Source organism: Staurois parvus, unplaced genomic scaffold, assembly GCF_062004578.1.
Source record: "Staurois parvus isolate SC_StPar_1 unplaced genomic scaffold, SC_StPar_1.0 ptg001090l, whole genome shotgun sequence".
In the NCBI taxonomy this organism is placed as follows: domain Eukaryota; kingdom Metazoa; phylum Chordata; class Amphibia; order Anura; family Ranidae; genus Staurois; species Staurois parvus.
In genome coordinates this window covers 4,740,768-4,762,500 of record NW_028318886.1, presented here as the reverse complement: position 1 = coordinate 4,762,500, position 21,733 = coordinate 4,740,768, and the positions used below count along the sequence as shown (strand labels likewise).

General features: G+C 41.0%; 1 protein-coding gene across 1 annotated transcript in view; it reads left to right on the top strand.

Moving 5' to 3' along the window:
- Window positions 1–15,991, top strand: part of BNIP3L (BCL2 interacting protein 3 like) — a 74,405-nt gene extending 58,414 nt beyond the window's left edge. Inside the window, exons 4-6 of the mRNA XM_089658734.1 lie at window positions 3,476–3,579; window positions 6,749–6,898; window positions 10,188–15,991. Of these exons, the coding sequence (XP_089514860.1) occupies window positions 3,476–3,579; window positions 6,749–6,898; window positions 10,188–10,236 (303 nt within the window). The 3' untranslated portion in view covers window positions 10,237–15,991. The remainder of the gene's footprint in view (window positions 1–3,475; window positions 3,580–6,748; window positions 6,899–10,187) is intronic.
- Window positions 15,992–21,733: the final 5,742 nt, after the last annotated feature.

The following is a 21,733-nucleotide window of genomic DNA, read 5'->3' as shown; positions in this document are numbered from 1 at the left end:
GCTCTAGTGTTTTTCTGTCTATGACTATAACACCTTTTCACAATGATTCAGCAACTAGGGCCTGTTTATTGTTTTTATGCATGGACAAAGAATACAATTGATTTCCCCTGAAAGATATAACAGCAAAAATGTGATCCATTGTACATTAGTTATGTCTAATAATTTTCTTATGCAGCATTTTTCTAAATATATCTTTTTTTAAAGTGTATGCCCAGACATTACACAAGTAGAACATGTCCCAGAATATTTTGTGTCGTCCCAAGAGGTGTGTGTGGGAAGGCTGTGGGAAGTCAAGGCAGCAGCAGTGTTTTACAGTGAAAGAAATCAATACATGCTTGTGGAGTGGGACAGAATAGGGTAGGCCTTAGGCAGAACTTGGTAGTCTAGCAGGCAAGGCTAACAACACTGGCTTGGATTTGAGTGTGGCAAACACATTGTGTTGCTGGCTGATACTGGAAGTTATTGGGATTGTAGATTTCTGGCAGATTAACAAGTATTTTTCTGTATTTTGCAGCATTTTTACAGAATAAAATATGAAGGAGAATGTATATGTACTGCAGAGAATTGTTTTTTTTTTTTCATTTCACCCTGACATGCACATTAATCAATTTAAAGAGTTCACCTTTTCTGAAAAAATGAAAAGGTGAAGTAACACTGTACACCCTCACCCAGTCCCCGCTGTACTTGCCTCCTTGGGTGATGAATTGACAGTGCCCATAAAACCAGTTCAGTGGACCAGGGATTTGATATCTCCACTCTCCTCCCCCTTCTTTCTGCAGCGCTTCCAGGGTGGGATAGAGATTCTCTATGCTGGTGCTGACCAATCAGAATCAATCTGAACTGTCCTGGAAGCACTGCAGAAAGAAGAGCGGGGACTTCAAATCCCTGAACCACTTCACTGGTTGTGAGGGCATTTATCTGCTCCTCGCCCATGGAGGTAAGTACAGCAGGGTGTTGGTATGTTGGTAGGGTGTGCGATGTTAATCCATCTTTCTTACCTTTTCTCGGTAAATATATTTCTAAAGGTGCTATTGACATGAAGTTTTCACCACATTGGCTGTAACAACCCATGCAATCCATACATACAAAGAAACCAAAACAAATAAGTTCAGAAATTAAGTTATGTATAAAAAAAAAACTAAAATGGCAGAGGGAAAAAATACTAAACATGCTAACTGAAATTTATTTAGTACTTCGTACAAAATCCTTTGTTGGTAATGACAGATTCAAGACTCCTCTTGTATGGAGAAGCTAGTCGCATGCATTGCTCAGCTGTGATTTTGGCCCATTCTTCCACACAGTCTTCAAATCTTGACGATTCCGTGGACCTCTTCTATGAACTCTGATCTTTAGTTCTTTCGACAGATTTTCTATTGGATTAAAGTCAGGTGATTGGCTGGGCCATTCTAGCAGCTTTATTTTCTTTCTTTGATACCAATTGATAGTTTCCTTGGCTTTGTGTTTGGGATCATTGTCTTGCTGAAATGTCCACCCTCGTTTCATCTTCATCATCCTGGTAGATGGTGGCAGATTTTTATCAAGAATGTCTTGGTCCATTTTTCCATTCATCCTTCCTTCAAGGGATATGAAGTTTTCCAGTAGCTTATGCAGAAAAACAGCCCCACACCATGATGTTCCCACTTCCAAACTTCACTGTTGATATGGTGTTCTTGGGGTGATGTTCAGTGCCATTTAACCTCCGAACATGGTGTGTATTATGGCATCCAAAGAGTTAAATTTTGTTCTCATCTGACCAGACTATATTCTCCCAGTATTTCACAGGCTTGTCTAAATGTTGTGCAGCAAGCTTTAAACAAGCTTCCACTTGCTTTTTCTGCAGCAGCGGAGTCTTGCATGGTGAGCATGCACACAGGCCATGGCGGTTGAGTGCATTACTTATTGTTTTCTTTGAAACAATTGTACCTGCTAATTCCAGGTCTTTCTGAAGCTCTCCTCAAGTGGTCCTTAGCTCTTGGACAACTCTTCTGATAATTCTTTTTACTCCTCGTCAGAAATCTTGCGAGGAGCACCTGGTCATGACCGGTTTATGGTGAAATGATGTTCTTTCCACTTCTGGATTAAGGCCCCAACAGTGCTCACTGGAACATTCAGAAGTTTAGAAATCCTTCTGTAACCAATACCATCAGTATGTTTTGCAACAATAAGGTTGAGAAGGTCTTGAGAGAGCTCTTTTCTTTTACCTTTTATATGTTTCTTGGTAATGAGACACCTTTTTATAGGCCATCAGTTGAGACTGAACCAGCTGATATTAATTTGCATTGACAAGGGGCAGGATTTCTTTTTAATTATTAATAGATTTCAGCTGGTGCCTTGCCTTTTTGCACCTCTCTTTCTTCATGTGTTCAATACTTTTTCCCTGTTTTATTCCATTTTATTACACATAGCTTACTTTATGAACTTATTTGTTTTTGTTTCTTTGTATGTATGGATTGCATGGGTTATTACTGACATGTGGTGAAAATGTCATGTCAATAGCACCTTTTTAGAAATATGTTTACTGAGAAAAATGGTGACGTGTTCAATACTTATTTTTACCTGCTGTATGTACAGATAAAATTGTTCAGCTCTGTATGTTTGGCACCATAGCTGAACTGCTAGATTGTACACAAGACCTGAAACCTAGTTGGATGAGGGCTGTACAGAGTCAATCTGTAGAGCTGTAAGGATATGTCAATCAGTCAAAAGAGATCCCTGTAACCATTTGTGTTCTGATTATCAACACAATGAGGAGAATTTATCAAAACTGGAGCAGCTGTGTATGGCAACCAGTCAGCTTCTATCATTTATTTTGAAAGCCTAAAGTGATATTAAAGCTTCTTTTTTTATACAATAATAAACTTGTCATACTTACCTGCTCTGTGCAATGGTTTTGCACAGAGCAGCCTCGATCCTCCTCTTCTGGGGTCCCCCACTGGCGCTCTTGGCTCCTCGTTTTGGCCACTTCCTATGGGGGCACTCGTGCGTGTTTGCTCCCAAACCACCCTGTCTCTGTGTATTGACAGGATGGCTTGGCCCCACCACCTCCCTCATCACAGGATTTGATTGACAGCAACGGGAGCCAATCTGCCCAGGGAGGAAGACAGAGACTGGAGAGCCTCTGCTCTCATGCACAGCACTGGATCCGGAATGGGTACAGGTACATATAAGGGGGAAGCAAAGAGGGGGATTCTTTTACACACAGAAGGTTGTTTACCTTAATGCATAGAATCCGTTAGAACCACTTTAACGGAAAAAGCTGAACATAGAAGCTGATTGATTGCCATGCAAATCTGCTCAAGTTTCTATCCAATGCAAAGTTGATAAATTCCACGTATTTTATCTAAATTACCTATTATACTAAATATCCTTGTTTGAGCTTCTAAGCACTCTATCAGTTACTCAATTTCTAGGGTTGTGTTTGCTCTCTGTTGGAAATAAACAAAAAACAAAAAAAAACTATTTTTTTTTGTTTCAGTCCGAGGAAGAAGATGAAGAGGTAGAGAAAGAAGAGGAAGCTCTAAAGAAAAGTGCGGACTGGGTATCTGACTGGTCAAGTAGACCTGAAAATATTCCCCCCAAGTAAGTGGTTTTTTTTTTTTTGTTTTTCTTTTTTTTTCTTTTACAGATTTGTGATGTCATCTCATTCTGTTTTTGGTGACAGCTCTTACACGGGTGTGTTAAGTTATTAAAAACAGGGGTTTGGAAATTTTTAAAAAACTACTTGTCCAGGGACTAAATCGGGGTCCCAATCTACTAGTCCTGATTAAAAAAACATGCATTTAACCAAAACCGTATTTAAATCTGCTTTAAGTAATGTCTGGGGCTTTTAAAAACAAAAGGGGCTTTCTGGCGACTTAAACATTTAATACTTTAAACATTGTGCTGTTTATCTCCTCGTCCCCTCCCTGCCTGTCTCCCGCACCACACCTGGGGACTAGCAGGGAGGGGAGAGACCTTGCAGTGTAGTAAGCACCGATTGGGTGCTTGTCAGGAAAGGGGAGTGTCATGCTTATGCTTTATCCCAATCATTGCCTGAGCAGTTTTTGCATTATTTGCACACGTTTAAAAAATCATTTTAGGCCTGAAGATTACACAAACCCTCAAAACATGATATATTTTCTGAAATCAGAGATCCTAGAGAATAAAATAGCGGTAGTTCCAATTTTTTTATGTCACATGATATTATCACAAAGGTCTAGGAAACACAAAATTTCAGTAAAAAAATACACTGAAGTTTTAGGGCACAGAAAGCAATAAATTATCCAATTTTTTTGTAAAATATAAAAGATGAGGTTGCAGTGAGTAAATAGATATCCAACATGTAAAAACCTTAAATTTGCATGTGCTTGTGAAATGGCGGCAAACTTTAGTACCCTATATTTTCTATAGGTGACACTTTTAAAGCTCCTTACAGGTCATCAGTATAGTGTACAGAGGAGGTCTGGTGCTAGAACTATTGCTCTCATTCTGGCATGCACGGTGATATGTAACATGTGTATCGCAATCCATGTTTTCATGTGTAGTGTAGGCGCCCGAGCAATGTGCTTTTATGTTCGTGCGTACATATGTGGGGGTGGGGGGGCCTTAAAAGTTTGGGGGTGTTATATGCTTGGGTTTAACTTCCATTTAAAAAACAAAAAATTTTATTAACTTTTTTTTTTTTTTTTAAATCACGGTTGAGACAAAAAGTCCCCTATGTGATCATTTTTGGTGACAGGTTCTCATTTTTGAGATATCCAAGGTCTAAAAGGCCCTGCATGTCTCCCCTGTACTACACTTAATGTAATGCGGTGCACATCTCACCGCATTGCATTCTTTCCTGGCCTCAGTGACTGGGAATCTGTCGATTGGGGACCCGGAAGTGACGTTGCATCACCTCCGGGTCAGGAGAAGAACAGGAGCGGAGCAGGTGTGTCCGCTCTCCTCCTCCCTCCCCTACACCACATCCCGCTGCACACGCTGAACCAGTCTCAGGCCCGCAGATGGGCAAGCAGAGCCCGGGACATATAGCGAGGGAGAGGCTGACACTGTGGGCTTCTCCCTCCCCTCTAGCCAACGGCAAGCAAAGCCCGGGAAACCTCACGCCGGGGCACGGAGAGTCTGGCACTGTGTGAAAGCAATCGGCGGCCCTGCTGCTTGCCCGCGGCAGGGCTAAAGGAGGAAAAAAACTACCTGCCCAGCGCCGGGCGATAGGAATTACACATCCCTGTAAAAAGTAAATGGGTTAAAATATATGAATGCCATTAAATCCTAACTAGCCATTTTTTATATAGAGTAGGGAGGAATTCAAATTTCTGTTCATTTTTTTTTTTTGTGACCCTACTGGGGATGGTTTTCTCCACTTCCTGTCCTTTTGACACATGACAAAGGAAGTTACCTTTCCCTACCAGCCAAAAAACATACATATTTAACTAAAGTTGAACTTTAAAAAAATATGGCTAAATCAATATGTGATCAGTTTCAGCTAAGATTGACGAACATTTCTGGGAAGGTTAAAATTAGTCTGTGCTCTAGAATTTGTGAACTGAGCTGCTGAGAGAACTGACTTAGAGCAGAATTAAGTCTTTTCTTTAAAAAATTTAAAAAATAGCCACCAGGAGATTAAGGTCTGTTTGACACAAGCCATGTTTGCACACAAGAGGATGTCACAGGTGTTCCACGAATCCCCATTTAGGCAGTCACATTCATGTCAAGAATGCAGTAGTTGCACGGACACAGGCACTGCTCCCAATTTGACAATCATGCTGGTGCATGGCCCCAAACAGAGCCCGCAAGGCTGCGAGATTGGGAGCAGCGCCTTTGTAACATGACATACATGGCCCCCACACGAGCATACGCTTTAGTACACCCCTGTAAATAAAACCTATGCCATAAAGTACTATTATGCACAGCATAACACATTATGGCTGACCTATCTTCTTACTTTTGGCTATCACGGGTGCTTCCATCGTCTGGTCTCTACCCCAGGTTCACTCTTCAACCGTTTGATGTCCCTCTTGCCCATGTGCAGGGGAGTCGTATCATCCTGGCCAGAGCATTGGTGTAAATGCATGCTGAGCTGCGCATGTGAGGCTCAGTGTATGTTAACACTGACAGGCAAGTGGATGCGGTTATAAAATGCCTACCTGTCAGCATTTTTGTGAGAATTTAATTCTGTTTTAAATTACTTGGGTGCGTCTGATGTGATCTTTGAGAATTAATTACTGCACAGTGTCTGCAGCTACAGAGGTTAGTGAGGGCTGTAAAGCTCAACTACTTCAATGTCTGTAACCCGGCCACAGATTCATTTTAAAGTAAACCTGAGCAAAAGTCTGGACAGAAAGATTTTGACAAGCAGCCCTGCGCTTTAGTCAGTGCTATCTCACTGGATAAGGACAGGTGTCTGGGAGGTAAGAAGACCGTTACACTTGTATGACTCCCACACCTGTATACTCCTTGTGTACTAGATCAATGTTTACATTGGACCCATTTATAAGGGAAAAGCTACTAATGCCACTAAAGTAATATATACTGTATATCATTTTTGGGACAAGTAAAGAGTGTTATTTTCCATTCAACCGAACAACAAAAAGATCAACACAATGAAAAAAAAATTGAGCAGTGTTGAGTTTAAAACAAATAAATGTTAATCTATATATGAAATGCACATTTTATTCTGTCATTTAACCCTTTAATACCCGCAGCATTGTAGTCATGCCAGAAGTTCTTGTGGTGATTCTCTGTGTTTTCTCCCCTCTTTCTCTGTCAGGGAATTTCATTTCCGCCACCCCAAGCGCTCAGTGTCTCTGAGCATGAGAAAGACTGGCGCCATGAAGAAAGGGGGCATTTTCTCTGCAGAGTTCCTGAAAGTGTTTATCCCTTCTTTATTCATCTCTCATATTTTGGCTCTGGGCCTGGGGTAAGTCAGAGAAACTGAATTACATTCTAAATATATGTGTTGAAGCTTACCCTTCTGTTCATTTAATTTTAGTGGTAACATTTGTAGAAGTGGAAAGTTGGGTTTCTCTCTTTGTGCAACCTTTGCCATTATTCTCTGAGTTGGTGGCGTATAATCACCATTAGCTTTATTTTTGTAGTTTTGATATAATTGAATGAAGGTATGCTCTTTTTGCTTTAATTAACCAATCAGAAGAATATTCTTGTACCAATTTAGTTAGGAAAAGGATGATGAAATTCAGTGCTTGCTATGTGCAAGAACAGTAATTTCTTTAGCCACTATGTTAATCCTGGACCCCGCATTCACTATATCTGGAACATGGAAATGCAATTATTTTAGTAAATATAAACTGCTAAATACCTTCTCTCATCAGCAGTTAGAGCAGTCTTGTTACTTCTATCAGTGTTCAGCAGAGCACTGGTTAAAGCTTATAGGAGGAGTTTTCTTCCTGTTCCTGGTCAGGATGCAGAACTCCTGACCGCTGTCTGGACAGTGCTAATTGGCCCTGTGCTAATCACATGCAGTCTCCCAAGAAAAAAAAAACCTCTCTGCACATTCTCAGTTTAGTGTGCATTGCTAGAGTGTCTCCACACATGTTTTATCAGGAGATAAGAGGGGGACACTGGAAGAAGGGGAGGATCAGAGAAGTCAGGATTAACCAGCATTTTTACACAATGCAGAGGATTAACCCCTTAGGTTCTACAGTGAGTATAGCAAGCATGCTTTACTGCATATACAGACTGATTTTACTGTTGTGGGTTTAGTAACACTTTAATGGAGAGGTATAGGCAAAGCTTTTTTTGGCTGTACTTCTATGGATCACTGGTGTACAGTTCAGTCTGTACTCCTGTGACCTGTTTACAGCCAACAGTGGGCTAAAGTCTACTGTCAGCTGACGTCACAGAAGCCAGTCCAGGCTCTGAAAAGATCATTACTATATGGTCAGGACCTACCCTGATGTCTTGACTGGCAGCTGGCTCAGCCCCTCAGCCATCCACTGAGAGCCTGAGCCAGCTGCTCCTGTTCTCTCCACAGCCCAGCTCTCCAGTGAGTCCTGGGGGGCAGTCACCAGCTCTCTGCTCACAGAACACTGAAAACTGAGTAATCAGCAGTGTTTGATCTCTTAGTCCTCAGTCTTATAAGCGACAGATGCAGAGCAGCATCCATCTAGGTGAGGTATATATTTTTTTTTTTTCCTGAAACCCATATTTCTCTTTGAAACAAAGCCCAAAATCGTAGAATGTTGTAGTATAATGTGCTTTCACTTTGAAACCATCATTGACTGCCATGTGATCACAAACAGTCATCTAATTAATTGGTTAAATCTGTCTCTTTCTCTCTGTATCTAAGACCAAGAACAAAAATCTAATATATTGCAGCGTACCATTCCTTTAGATGGATAGTTTTTATTTCAGTTGTTTTTTCTTTACTGTCACCTAATGATCCCACCAGTAACACACGTCCTGTCCTGCTATGACAAACACTCATGGTCCTGAATCTATGGAACAGCATTGTCAACCTAGAACAGGAAGTGTGTAATAGACTACAGAACACCTCCTGCTCCCCCATATCTATAACATGGCAGTTCAGAGGTCAATTAGGCAGGGCTGATAACAGTGCTTGAGCAAAGACTTCAGAGTACGCAGAATCAAAGGGTATTGTATCACTTCTATAGATAAATATACCTAACTGCTTTTCATGGTTTTTTTAACAAGGCCATAAGGGATCAAATAATAGTTTGTTTACACCCTAAATGCTAGTGGTGCACTGAAAAGAAAATTCTGGTGCCGAAACCGATATTAAAAATTCAGAATGCATGTGGCCGAAAACCGAACCGTAATGTCTGTGTATGTGGGGAAGCTCCAATTTTTTTTATATTTTTATATTTTTTAACTTATGATTTTATTGCTATCACAGAGGGGACCAGTAGTCCCCTATGTGATAGTATATGAGTGACAGGTCCTCTTTGTAGGGGGCAGTGTGTGCAAGGAGGGAAGCAGTGTATACAGAGAGGCTCCCTCACTGGCTGTCACTACGTCTGTGCTGGTTTTTAAATGCAATTACTGTATTTTTTTTGTCTTCACTATGGCTCAGAGAATTAGCTGTCATTTTCACGGGAGCTAAAAAAAAACTTTGTTTCTTTTATCTCGAGAAATGAACTAAAAAGAAACTGTTTCTTTTAACTCAAGGAAATAAACTAAAAGGAAACTGTTTATTTTAGCTGGGGGGAAAGTGACAGCTAATTCTTTGAGCTATAGTGAAGAAAAAAAAGCTGGTAATTACATTTAAAAACTGTCACTGACATATAATAGGAGATTTACTAAAACTGGTTGACTCAGAATCTTGGGCACCTGTGCATGGTAGTCAATCGGCTTCTAACCTCAGCATGTTCAGTTAAGCTTCAGCAATAAAACCTGGAAGCTGATTGGTTTTTATGCAGAAGTGGACAAGATTCTGAGTCAACCAGGTTTAGTAAATCCCATAGTGACAACCAGTCACTGTATACACTGCTCCTCTTCTGCCTTTCTCAGCCACCGCTCCCAAACATCTGCAGTACACACAGTCTCCTGTATCTGCACCTATATCGGCTAAATTTTTCCTATCGGCAAAATGCCAATAAGGTTGTTTTTAGGCCGGTATGTTTCGGTGGGCGAAATTTCGGTGCATCCCTATTAAATGCTTTATCACTTGTTTTGGTATTTTATTTTTAGACTATCATAATGAAATAATGTTTTTTAGTTTTGATAAGTCAAAGTCTGCTGTGATTTGAATTGTTTTCTGATGAGACCTTTTAGAACTTGAATACATTGTTGCTACAGTTCACACTGGTGTGTTGTTAGCGCATTTTAATGTGTTGCCTTAACATTTATCACAACACAAATTTTTTTGCATGCATTTTCATCTCTGGTCATCTGGGAAAAAATGACGTGACTCAAAACGCACTTAATAAAATGTGCGTTTTTTGGTGCATTTCCATTGACTGTAATGAAAGGTGCTTGTTTGGTGCATATGTCAAATAGGGCACCAAATATGCAGCAAGCATGACTTTTTAAATAAGCAGCACATTTAAATAAAAACAGTCCAGAGATGTGAAAAGAGAATGTAAAGGAGGCTATTTTTAACGTGCTTTTATCACACTAGAAAGGTGCTTTTTAGTGCAGCAACAGCACACCAGTTGTGAAATAAGCTGTTGATGTATTTGAGTTATTGTTATTGTGTAACTAATTTAATATTGTGTGTATATTTTTAGAATATACATTGGAAAGAGGCTGACCCTTCCATCTGCCAGTTCCTATTGATGGAGCATGATGTGGAATTGAACCCGTGACCCTGTGAAGATGTGTTCCTGTCACATTTGTGCATTCGAACTTTGCACCATGTTAAGCATGACTCAAAGCACCCTCTTCCTTTCACCCATCTTTCAAACTGGGGGAAACCTTTTTTTACCCATCATGTAGGTTCAGAGCACCAGTCCATAATGTGAAGATCCTGATTTATCCAACAGAAAATAACTTGTTTCCTGATACTTCTCTGCAGAGCCAGAAGCACAGCTTTCCCTGGGGAGAAAAAGAAAAATGGTCTGGCTTAGGTCAGCAAAGATTTTTCTATCCAAACATGGATGAATACAACAGAGTTTCTGCAGTTTTCATTTGGATGAATCTAGCAGTTATCTTGCTGATATCATCTGAATCTTACAGAGCTTTTCATCTTACTGTTTAGGTGATGTTCAGAAGAATTCATTGTCATGGGGTGGATAAGGCTGTCTGTGCCCTCACTGTCATAGCTTGGAGTCATTCACCAATTTCTGGTGTCTTAGTGAGGCCAGCAGTCCTGTAAGGTTACGTGAAGCCAGCATTGCTTGCTTTCCTTGACTGTTTCAATGAAGCCACCAGAGTTTTTGCTGTCTGGATGACAACACCAGTGCTTGAAGTAACAGTGTCTGGATTATGTTTGCTCTTCTTTCCTTGTCATTAGATGAAACTGGTCACTGAACAGAGCTGGTAGCAGTTGGCGTGGATGAAGATCAAAGTTCTCTTCCTGACATTGGATGAAACCACCCGTTCTGTAAATTTACACCTCCTTTTGTTGGAGAGTAAATACATTGGCTTTTGCATCATAGCTGTGCAAACAGGAGCTCTGGATCTACAAATATCAACCCAATAACTTTCTAAGTAAGAAAATCCATGGATACCTTCAACCTGCAGTAGGTTGAGCATTTATCCAGTCCAACCTCCCATGTGGCGCAAAAAGTAGTCCACTGCTAAACCATTTTTAGAAACTGTATCATGGGGACTTTTTCAGATTCCATCTCAGTATTGCCACAAAAATATTTGGGAATTGAGAACATTTTACAGCAAAGGTAGCTCATTTAAAAGATTTAATGCCACATATAAAATGTGTCTTTGCTAATGTAGGTATTACATCCTGTACTGATCGTGAGCATCTCATGCCTGATAGAATCCATTACCTCTTTGGGTTTATTACAGTACCAATGCGCTGCCCTCTGTGTATATAATGATGTATACCACCATTCTAGTATGTGAAGATTAACATCACATGTAGCAGATCCTTGATATCGGAATCCGCAGGGATCCTCTCTCTGTAAAAAAGAATAACAGCACCTCATTTATTGGAGGATTGTTTTTGTTTACTGCTCTGTAATACAGTAATACAAAATTAAGAAGAACATTAATTCAGGTTGTGGACCTGAACAGAACACTGCACAATCCCTCAGCGACTTGTCCTTGCATTATGAGCTCAAGGGCAGAGTATTACCCTACCACAATCTATACTATCCTCATCACTCCTCTGCCTGTCTCCAAGCTGGAAATCTAGCCAATTTCTTTTTTTTATGTCTGTATGTTTTTTTGTTTTTGTTTTTTCAGTTTGTTTGTGTTTTAATGTAAAATGTGAAATTGTATTGCTAGAATATCCTGAAGAGCCTTCAAAGCTAGGATATCCATTTTTGAGGATCATATCTACTGCTTATGACACCACTGCCTGTATTTTTCAATGGAAATGGATATCAAGTATGCATCTAATGCATACTTGCAAGTGAAATCCCTATGTACATGTCATAAACAAAAATTTGGAGGTTCAAAGAGACGCTGAAGACCTTAGGATATGTTTGGAGAGCTGCATATCTGGCCTGGGGTAATTTTTATAAAAGCTTGAACACGTACTGAAAGCGGCATAGATACTTGTAAGAAAAAGTTAGTTTACAGAAGGCATCATTTTGACAATTCTTGATGTGCTTATGTCTTGTAGACCTGACTAATAAACTAGGCCCTTTATAACTATCCAAACTACCCAAAACTAAACATATATGTTTAGATGGAGAACTAAAAATAATAAAAAAATAAAAATAAAGACCAAGAGCACTTATAATCTACTTTTGTGGGCTTAATGAGTTTAACGTCTTGCGGCCTTAGCATATCCAAAAGTAGAAAAGCTAGTTTAGAATTGGCTATCCTTTAATGTCCCAAAACCTTGGAGGCTACACTGTTCTCGCTCCTGCCTACCTGTAGCACGTACTTAGGGTATGTGGGACCTTTTTCAAATCAAGCAATTTTCCTTATGAGCCTGCATGTCAAAAGAGTCTCCCTGTAACCAATCTCTTACAGTAGGAGTAGGACGTTGTAATCAGAACATGCTTTTGGACTTTGGGCAGGTGTACACTGGCCAAATCCAAACTGCTATAAAATCCAAAGTGCTATAAATAATTAAGCCCCCAAACGTTAAAGTGCACTTATTTATTGTAATTATGTCTCAAAATACATTAGCAGAAATCGGTTGCGTTTATAGGTGATTTTCTGGACATTTTGAAATCCCCTCTTTATGGATTATTAGTGTAATAATATAAAGGGTCCAGTCCTTACACAGCTCCTGGGTTTTAATTGACCTTCAAGCAGTAATAAGGGTATGTTCACACTAGCTGCTGGGGTGTGGTGCAGTCCGGCTGAGATCAGCTATGTGATGATGTGGTAATCTCAGCACAACGCACTGTTTTGTTTGTGGTTTTTTTTGTTTTTTTTTTAATTGGTTTATTGAGATGTCACACAGACATCTCATAAAGTTCAATGCTGGCAGTATGGTGCAAGGCAGTGGATTGCCTCACACTGTTCTGTGCAAAAAAAAAAAAAAAAAAAGTACTGCACATTGCACTTTTTTTCTCACCGCACACCACTGCAGTGCAGTCGTGTGAACCGGGCAGATAGGGGGCCAAGGCATTTTGCCTTGTAATGCATTGGGACTGCATTGGAATAGCCACCCAACACCATCCCACAGCATATAGTGTGAACATACCCTAAGACTTGAGTATATGGGCATTTATTCATAATAGAGCTGCTTTTCTCCCCTTTCTATGAGCATACAGCTTGAAACGGCTTGCAAGGAAGGCAGAATCAACTTACAAGATACTTGTAATGTTCTCAGAAAAGTCTGAAGTTGGAATTTATACCTTAAAAGCATGCTCTATTTGGTCATTTACAAAAGCCCATGTTTAGTCAACCTTCTGGGGAAATTGAGTATCACAATGCAGCCACACAGTAAGATGCTTCTTTGTATGTATGAACTGCTGTATTTTTTTTATTGTTGGTCGTAATGAGCCAAGAACTACAAGCAACAGCAGAATATGATTTGTAATCCCCACTAACTGAAGGAGGAGCCCAAGGTCAATGGCTAAAGCCTAGTACACACCTGCTGGACTGTACAAAAAATTTTTTTTAAAAAATTAGCAGCTCACAAGGAAGTCTATGTACTAACGATTCAATGTTAGTATAGCGATATCCCTGCTGAGCTCTTGTGTTCTGACATGAGGATCCCCCACCAAAACACACCGGTGATCGGATGCCGATCGGCTTCTGGTTTTCCAGCAGGATTTTTCGACAGAAGCCAGCCATGAGAGTGGCTTCTGTCAAACAAGGACCTGTACACATGCACCAAATGTCGGCCGGTGTTTACTGTACCGGTTGATTTCAACCGATATTTAGCCCGTGTATGTGTACAGGGCTCAAGAGTAAAGACTTTTTTTTTTTTCCAAGTTTTCCTTTGAAAAAGGTCCTGCACTTAATAGAACTTTTACAGTTTTATCAGAGTACATAGAAGTCTAAAAGAGGGATGGCAGAAAGAGACCAAGTGGTTCGAGTTGGCTCCCTTTTTTTAAATTATTTTTTTTAACCCTTTAGTCTGAGTATAGATATTATTATAGTATATTATTTTTAAATTCACTCGCTGTTGACTGACTCCCTGTCCGCTGGAAGTCTGTTCCAAGCATTGACAACTCTTTCAGTAAAATAACACTTTGCAAGGTTAGTTATGTTTAGGTTGTTAAAATTACACCCAGCATGACATTATAGATTTACCATATTTAAGTCATTTACAAACAAAAAAATTGCTTTCCATTCTAAATAAGAATGGGGTTCTTCAGATTCCTGCTTGTAGCAGCTGTGAGGGGTTCATCGCCCTGCAATGCCTTTGTTTTACTGAGTGCAGAGTACCTGTGAGCATAATTTGTCAACTGGTATGTATTGTTATTAAGACCATATAAGCAGCAGCAGAACCATTGTTGCATTAATACAGGCAAGCAATATGGTGGCAACACCTATCTAAAGATCCATGTAGGGTTCACAATTTTTAATGTGAACTTCTTTAAAGTGTAATGCATATACCTTTTACTATCATTTATATACAATACTAAAACAGAAAAGAAAGTAATTTCAATCTTTGTAATGTTGAGCTGGAGGAAATGATCAGAATATAAAACACCCATTTGTAAGATGTTGGTAAGTCTTTTATACACAATGAATTACCTTTATACAGGATTAGTTGTTATGCAGTAGAGGACTATTCGACACATTCCAGCCCACATGCAACCGCCTCTGACCATTCTACTTAACTTGCATCTGCGGATTTTGGCTTCATACTCTGCAGTAATGATATAAAGTCATACAAATGTTCTGTAGTCTATAAAACCCTTAAACCCTCTGGGGACTTTGAGGTCCTCCATACCCCTTAATTGTAATAAACCAGACTTACCCGTTAACAGGATCAGGCTCCTTTGGTTTACCAGCAGCCCACTCCTGGTTATGGCCATGGTGTGGGACCAGTTTACAGCAGACCCACCTCCTACTTTGTGGCCATATTCTGGAGGTAGCAGGCTGTCCTTCATTAAATGGAGCCAAGTTTCAGTAAGAAGCACTTAATCAGTAGACCAAATAGCAAGCAGTGAAGGAGCTCAAGATCTCCAGAGGATTTAGCTTAGGACTTCATTCCATAGTGACAAATACATTGAGTCGCAATAATTGTAACCCTTTCACTGTAATTTGCTTTGACTCGGGTACAAATCCAGATGTTACTTATGTAGGTTCATGATCCAGTGTTATATTTATAAATGCTTAGGTGTTCTATATTTGCAGGAAAATGTACACATGTTTACATACCAGAAAAATAAGGGGCATCATGTATCTAAGTGTCTCAACTATTGTCTGTTGTCTACAGCAACCAGTCAGCTCGTCTTTCACAATCTAACCTGCCCCACAAATAATGAAAAGCTGATTGGTCGCATGCAGGCAACAAATCACTTCTCCCAGACACTTCCAACATGTGGCCCAAAATGGCCACCACAAGGATGCACAGAAACCTGGATTCACCTTCCCCGGAAACCCACTGATGTGGGAGCAGAAGATTTTGATTTTGACAGCACTCTCCTATAATTCCATGTTTCACAGTGGCAAATGTAATTATGATATTTAGTTATGTAAAAGAGCACCTGTTCCCTAAACCTTGAGATGGTGCCATTTATGGGCTAAAACAATATGTGAATGTATCCTATCAGTTTAGTAATAGTACTGGCTGTGGTTCTACATAAACTGATAAGACTGCATTCCTCGGAGTATTGTGTTAAGCCTTACAATTGCCACCTCCTCTGAGACAAGTGCTCTGTATATGAACCAGTGTGATGACGCATACTCTCAAGTAGTCCTAAAACCCAGTTGCCGGGAAATGCCTAAATTGTAGCTGTAATCATTTTGTACCATTAAAACTCTCACTAAAGCTCTGTTTCTGAGTGACTTTATTTCAAAGACAATACGTTGGGAAGCAGCTGTGTTAATTGGGATACCCTGGAAATCATATTCTGAGACTCCTGTGTAGTCCTTTCATTCCCCTGCCACTCTGTTCCTTTGTACGAGCCATGAGTCAAATTCTGCTTAAGCTTCGGTTCGAACAGTGTTGGAGCTTACATAGGATTAATGACATCATCTCCTGTCTTACCTCAGAATCTTTGAGCCTGGCAATTGAATGCAAAGCCTGATCAGTGCATCTTAGGAGGAGATCCATACCTAGAAGCACTTGGTGTTTCACGAGAGCTCTTACATGGAGGTGGGGAATACAAGAAAGGTGAGTATAGGTAGGGTAGAGACTAATGTTATTTTCTCCACTGATAATTGCCATTTGTTTTGTTTTTTTAATCAATATGCTTGGTTAGTCATACAGTGACTCTGAAGACCAGCATGACAGATAGGGAATTGGCACGTTCAAAAGAAGGCTAGCTGGAGTGACACCATTTCTATCATGACTGATTTTCTTGGATATGGTTTTCAGACAAAAAGCTAGTTACACTTTAAATACATACATAGTCTATATGTTACTTCCAAGGATTTCCAGGCACCCCTGTTGGATCCATTCAGCTCATCATCCTTGGTCAAGAACACACCCAGCCTTGCTATTTGGACTATCATGGAAAAATGGCAAACTGATGACCTGCTGACTGCTCCCCCTCTTTTCAGAATGCCTGATTAGTTGTTGCCACATCTCCTAGTTTGAGTGCTGCCATACTGGGACGCTAATATCAAGGCAAGTTCAATTTACACTGTTTGCATTAAAAATACATTAAATAATATTTAAAGAATAACTGCGTTAACTAGTGTTTCCAGGGGCGGACTGACCATTTGGAAACTTGGGCACTGCCTGAGGGCCCGGGGTCAGTAGGGGGCCCCATGAGATGCCCCTGGTATCTTTTTCATAGGCTTTGAGTTTGGGCAAGGACACAGGGGCCCCATGATCCCCTATTGCCCGGGGGCCCCATGAGTTGTCAGTCCGCCCGAGTGTTTCCTTTTCATTTATTGGGGGACACAAAGTTTTTAACCACTGCAGTCTTGTATTCCACCTATACTGCTGGAGGATTGGACACAAAAGAACTAAGTTAAGAACAGTATCCTTCCTACTACCAGTTTTTTTTTGCTAGACTCTTAGGAGAGTGGACTTAGTTTCTTTAGGGCTGCTGTATTTTAACACTAGCCCATTATTTGCTAGCACATTAATTCTGCTTTGTTTTTTTTTTTATATATCTTCAGTCAAGACTTTTATACATAGAAGAACTTAGAAATTTGTCTCTTCAAATGCAGCTATTTAGCGTAGTCATCCTCACTCTCCCTTTGATGTACTGCTTCCAGGGATAGTCTTGAAGTGACCTTTGGGTAATGGCTTCTGCATGGAGCTCTTTCCAAACTCTGTTCTAGTAAAAGTTAGCTTCAACAAGTTTTTTAGGTCCAGAGCTACTGGCACTGCCTTGGTGCTTGCCTGGTCTTTGAAGATACAGTGAGTGAGCTGTTTCGAGTCAGTCTAGTCAAGCAGTTACATGAGGTCGCTGGGTGTCTTTTACTTGCCATTTCAGCCAGTTGTGCCATGAAAGGTGTTAGTGCTGTGGGACTGAGTGCTGACCTCCTTTGGGTGGATTGTCACACGCAGTCTGTGATCTTTCTCCCACCATACAGCACCAAGGAAGCATCTCCACTCTACTGCTCCTGCTTGCAAAGAGGCACATGGAACTTCAGTTTCAATGTGTTTCTTGAGTGCACCTATGGACAGTGCCAATGTCTGCAGCCTGGAATCATGTTGCCCATTGCTTTTTTAGTTTGTCCTTTTCTCTGAGTCCTCTTATATCTCTGTCCTGTGTTGCTGGGTCATTGGCACTTTTGACTGAGGTATTTACCATGATCATGCAATACTTTATGGCCCAGGTCACTAGCCTATTTACTGACTCTGACTGCAGAGGACACGCATTCCTGTAACTTATGAACCATGTTGCAACCAAAAACAGTGTCTTAGCCACAGATACTTAGTGAGTCCCCCGACCCTTGACATAAGCTTACCACTGATTAAATGCAGTTTAATGCTATTATTCCCAATATAAAGGAGACTGTTTTGGCTCTTATTGGTGCAGTGTGCTCCATTCTGAAACTGGAGGATCAGCCTGTTGCTTCTAACAGTGCTGTCTCCAGCCTTTGCATCCGCTTTTCCAACATTCTCTTGATGGAATTTGAAAACATCTTTTTAATTTGCTCTCCACAAGCACTTATTAACCTTGATTCCTTTTGGTGAGGATTTTAAGCAAAAGGGGTCTGTTCCCATCGTGGAGCTGTTTACCATCCTAACAAGATGCTTATTCTACTTGTGGAGGATGCGAAGGTCTTCGAGACCCAACCGGTATGCAGTTGGAAGTCCTTTCTAAAACCCTGTTCTCTCTGGCCAGTCTTGCTGTTCACCTGATCCTGGTTTTACTTTACTTTTGTCAAGCCATGTCTGATCCCTTAAAGAGATCTTCTGTGGTTGTACCCTTATTGAATTCATGGAGCAGGTGCCAATATACTGTAGTTTGTTTTGATGGTTTCCTAGAAGCTTCCCATATTTCCTTCATGTGTCTCTTGTCAAAACAAAATCATAGGGCATTCTGGATAAATTGTGGACTGCGATACCTGTATGCAAGAAAAGTTCAATCTACATTGCCTTTGAGGGAAAAAGCCTCAGACCAGTGCTTGATAGTACTATTAAGGATGCTACTGCTGGCAAGAGCATCCATCATCCTCATCAGAAGAAACCTAAGCAACAGACTGCAAAAGTCTTCATCCTCTCTGACTGTTAAGATACATTTTTCATTTCTGCACTCCCTTGACCTCCACACTGAGACCCCCAAATCACTATTCACAAACCCAAAGGGGGTATCTTCCCCATCTTGGATTTAAAATCGGGTTCAAAACTTGTGCATGGAATCCACAATCTGTCATTGTCTCCCTTTACCACAAAGACTTTCTGGCTTCTGTGGACATCAAAGATGCTTACCTTCATGTCACCATCTTTCCAGTACATCAGCAATTCCTACGCTTTGCCATGGGGCTCCTACACTACCAGTTCATGGCCCTAACTTCAATCTCTTGTCTGCACCTCAGGTATACACTATTAGCCCTAATGTACTCTCATGCCATCTCTGTTGTGGGATACTTACAGTCATGGCCAAAAATATTGGCACTGCTTCATCTCTGTCAGATAATGCACCACTTCTCCCAGAAAATTGTTGCAGTTACAAATGTTTAGGCATTCTCATGTTTATTGCTTTTATTTGTATTGGTATGACACAAAAAAGCGGGGAAACGAAAAGCCAAATCTGACACATTCCATGAAAAGCCCCAAAAATGGACTGGACACAATTTTTACCACCCCAAATTTAACATTTAGTAGCACACCCCTGGGAAAAAAATAACAGATCAATCGCTTCCTGTAACCTCCACCATGTTTGACTGTATTCTTTTCTTTAACCCCTTGGTGCTGAGCGTACGCAAATTAGTGGCCCCACTGGACTGGGCTTTTTTCCGTGGGGCCGCTAATTTGCATATCTGTCTTTGTGCTGGGAGCGCGCTGCAAGGTGCGTTCCCAGCACAAAGACTGGATGTCATTCAGAGCCCCAGGTCCTGTTCTAATGATCGGGACCCAGAACTCCCAATTGTGGGTCACATGATTACTGTGAAAGCCTCTGAATAGATATCACAGTGATCAGTCACTGTGAAACCTACCCCCTTGTTTTCTCTCTGTGAATGGAAGTGAGAGATACATATGGATCTGGGTGAAGTGGTGCGTTATCTGACAAATGCTTGGGTGCCAATAGTTTTGTGATGTCATTGCTCGTCTTGCCCAATTGTATACATCTGACTGGTAACTGTCAGACCTGTCGTGACAAGTGCTCAGCGGGTGTGGATGGGTCGGTGGGCATGGTTTTTTTTTTGTTTTTTTTTCTTTTTAATTTTGGCTAGTCAGCGTTATCGAGACAATGCTGGTTACCGTGATTGATGATGGAGCCATTTTTTTTTTTTTAAAGGACTTGTCAAAAACTGTTGTTTTTATTTGTTCAATAAAGGAATTTTTCAAAAGTCTGGCATCTTTATTTTTTCTAAATGTAACCCTTTAGCGAATGGGTAGGGGTACCTCTTATTCACAAGGGGGGGCCAGCATTAGGGTTCCCCTTTATTTAAAGGGGCACCCTGATGCTAATGAGCCCCCCTGTCTGCAGACCCCCACAACCACCAGGCCAGGGTTGTGGGGAAGAGGCCCTTGTCCCCATCAGCATGTGGACACTGCCCTAATGCTGAGGGCACGTGGCCTGGTAAGCGCAAGGAGGGCAGGGGCACTTGATCGTCCTAAACCCCTTTCCTGCCCTGCCAGGCCTGTGCTAAGATCAAGGGTCTGGTAGGAATTTAGGGGGGCCCCATGCTTCCCCCCCATTTTTGGGTGGTGGGGTTCCCCTTAAAAGGCCTAACAGGGCTGGTATGGCTTTTAGCGGGAACCCCAAGCACTCCCCCCATCTTTGGGGGTGGGGTTCCCCTTAAAAGTCCTATATAGTGTGGGGTGTGGACTTGAGCCGTGATTTTGGCCAATCATGGCTCTCACGGTTTGTGTGTTCAGTGAACACATGAATGGCTGATGTTCGCCTCGAACATCGAGCCCAACACTACCCATCACCTTTGCAGGCAAGTGGCTGAACTGGTGGCCTTATCATCCATAGAACTTTTCCTGGTTTTGCATAGGCAGAAGGTGGAGTTGAGGCCTTTCTTCTTGCCTTAGATAGTTTCTACCCTTTACTTCATCATTGTTCTTCTGTCCCTCAGTCTAGCTCCAGTTCACCAAAAGGAAATATCCCTCCCTTGTCTAGATGTGGTTAGGGCTCTGGAAGTCCATCTTTCAGTCACTGCTTCTTCCAGGAAGATTCATTCAGTTTTTGTCATACTGGATGAATCCTACAAGGGTGCTCCACTTTCTTGTTCCACCATCGCTAGGTGGCTCAGGCAGACCATCATACAAACTTATGGTTTCAAGGATTGGATTCCACCCATTTCTGTCAAGGTGCCCTCTACTCAATCTGTAAGTGCTTCTTGGACTTTTTGTCATCGCTCAACTGTTTATCAGATTTGCAAAACTGCCACATGGTCTTCTGTTCAAAAGTTTGTGAAGTTCAGTCAGGTGGATGTTTCTAGTTCATGTTGGATTCTTGGAAAAGAATACAGGATGTTTACTAAATGGATGAGCTGCAGGATGAGCAACCCGCTATCAGAGCTGTATTGCAGCTGGCAGTGTCCAGTGGATATAAAAAGTCTACACCCCCCCGTTAAAACTGTCAGGATTCTGTGATGTAAAAAATGAGACGGAGATGAATAATTTCAGAACTTTTTCCACATTTAATGTAACCTTAAACTGTACAACTAATTGAACAACAAACTGAAATCTTTTAGGTGGAGGGAAGCAAAAATAAAAAACAAAAATAATATGGTTGTATAAGTGTGCACACCCTTAAACTGATACTTTGTTGAAGCACCTTTTGATTTCATTCCAGCACTCAGTCTTTTTGGGTATGAGTCTATCAGCATGGCACATCTTGACTTGTTAATATTTGGTAACAGGTCTGGGCTCTGGCTGGACCATTCCAAAACCTTACTCTTCTTCTGGTGAAGCCATTCCTGTGTTGATTTG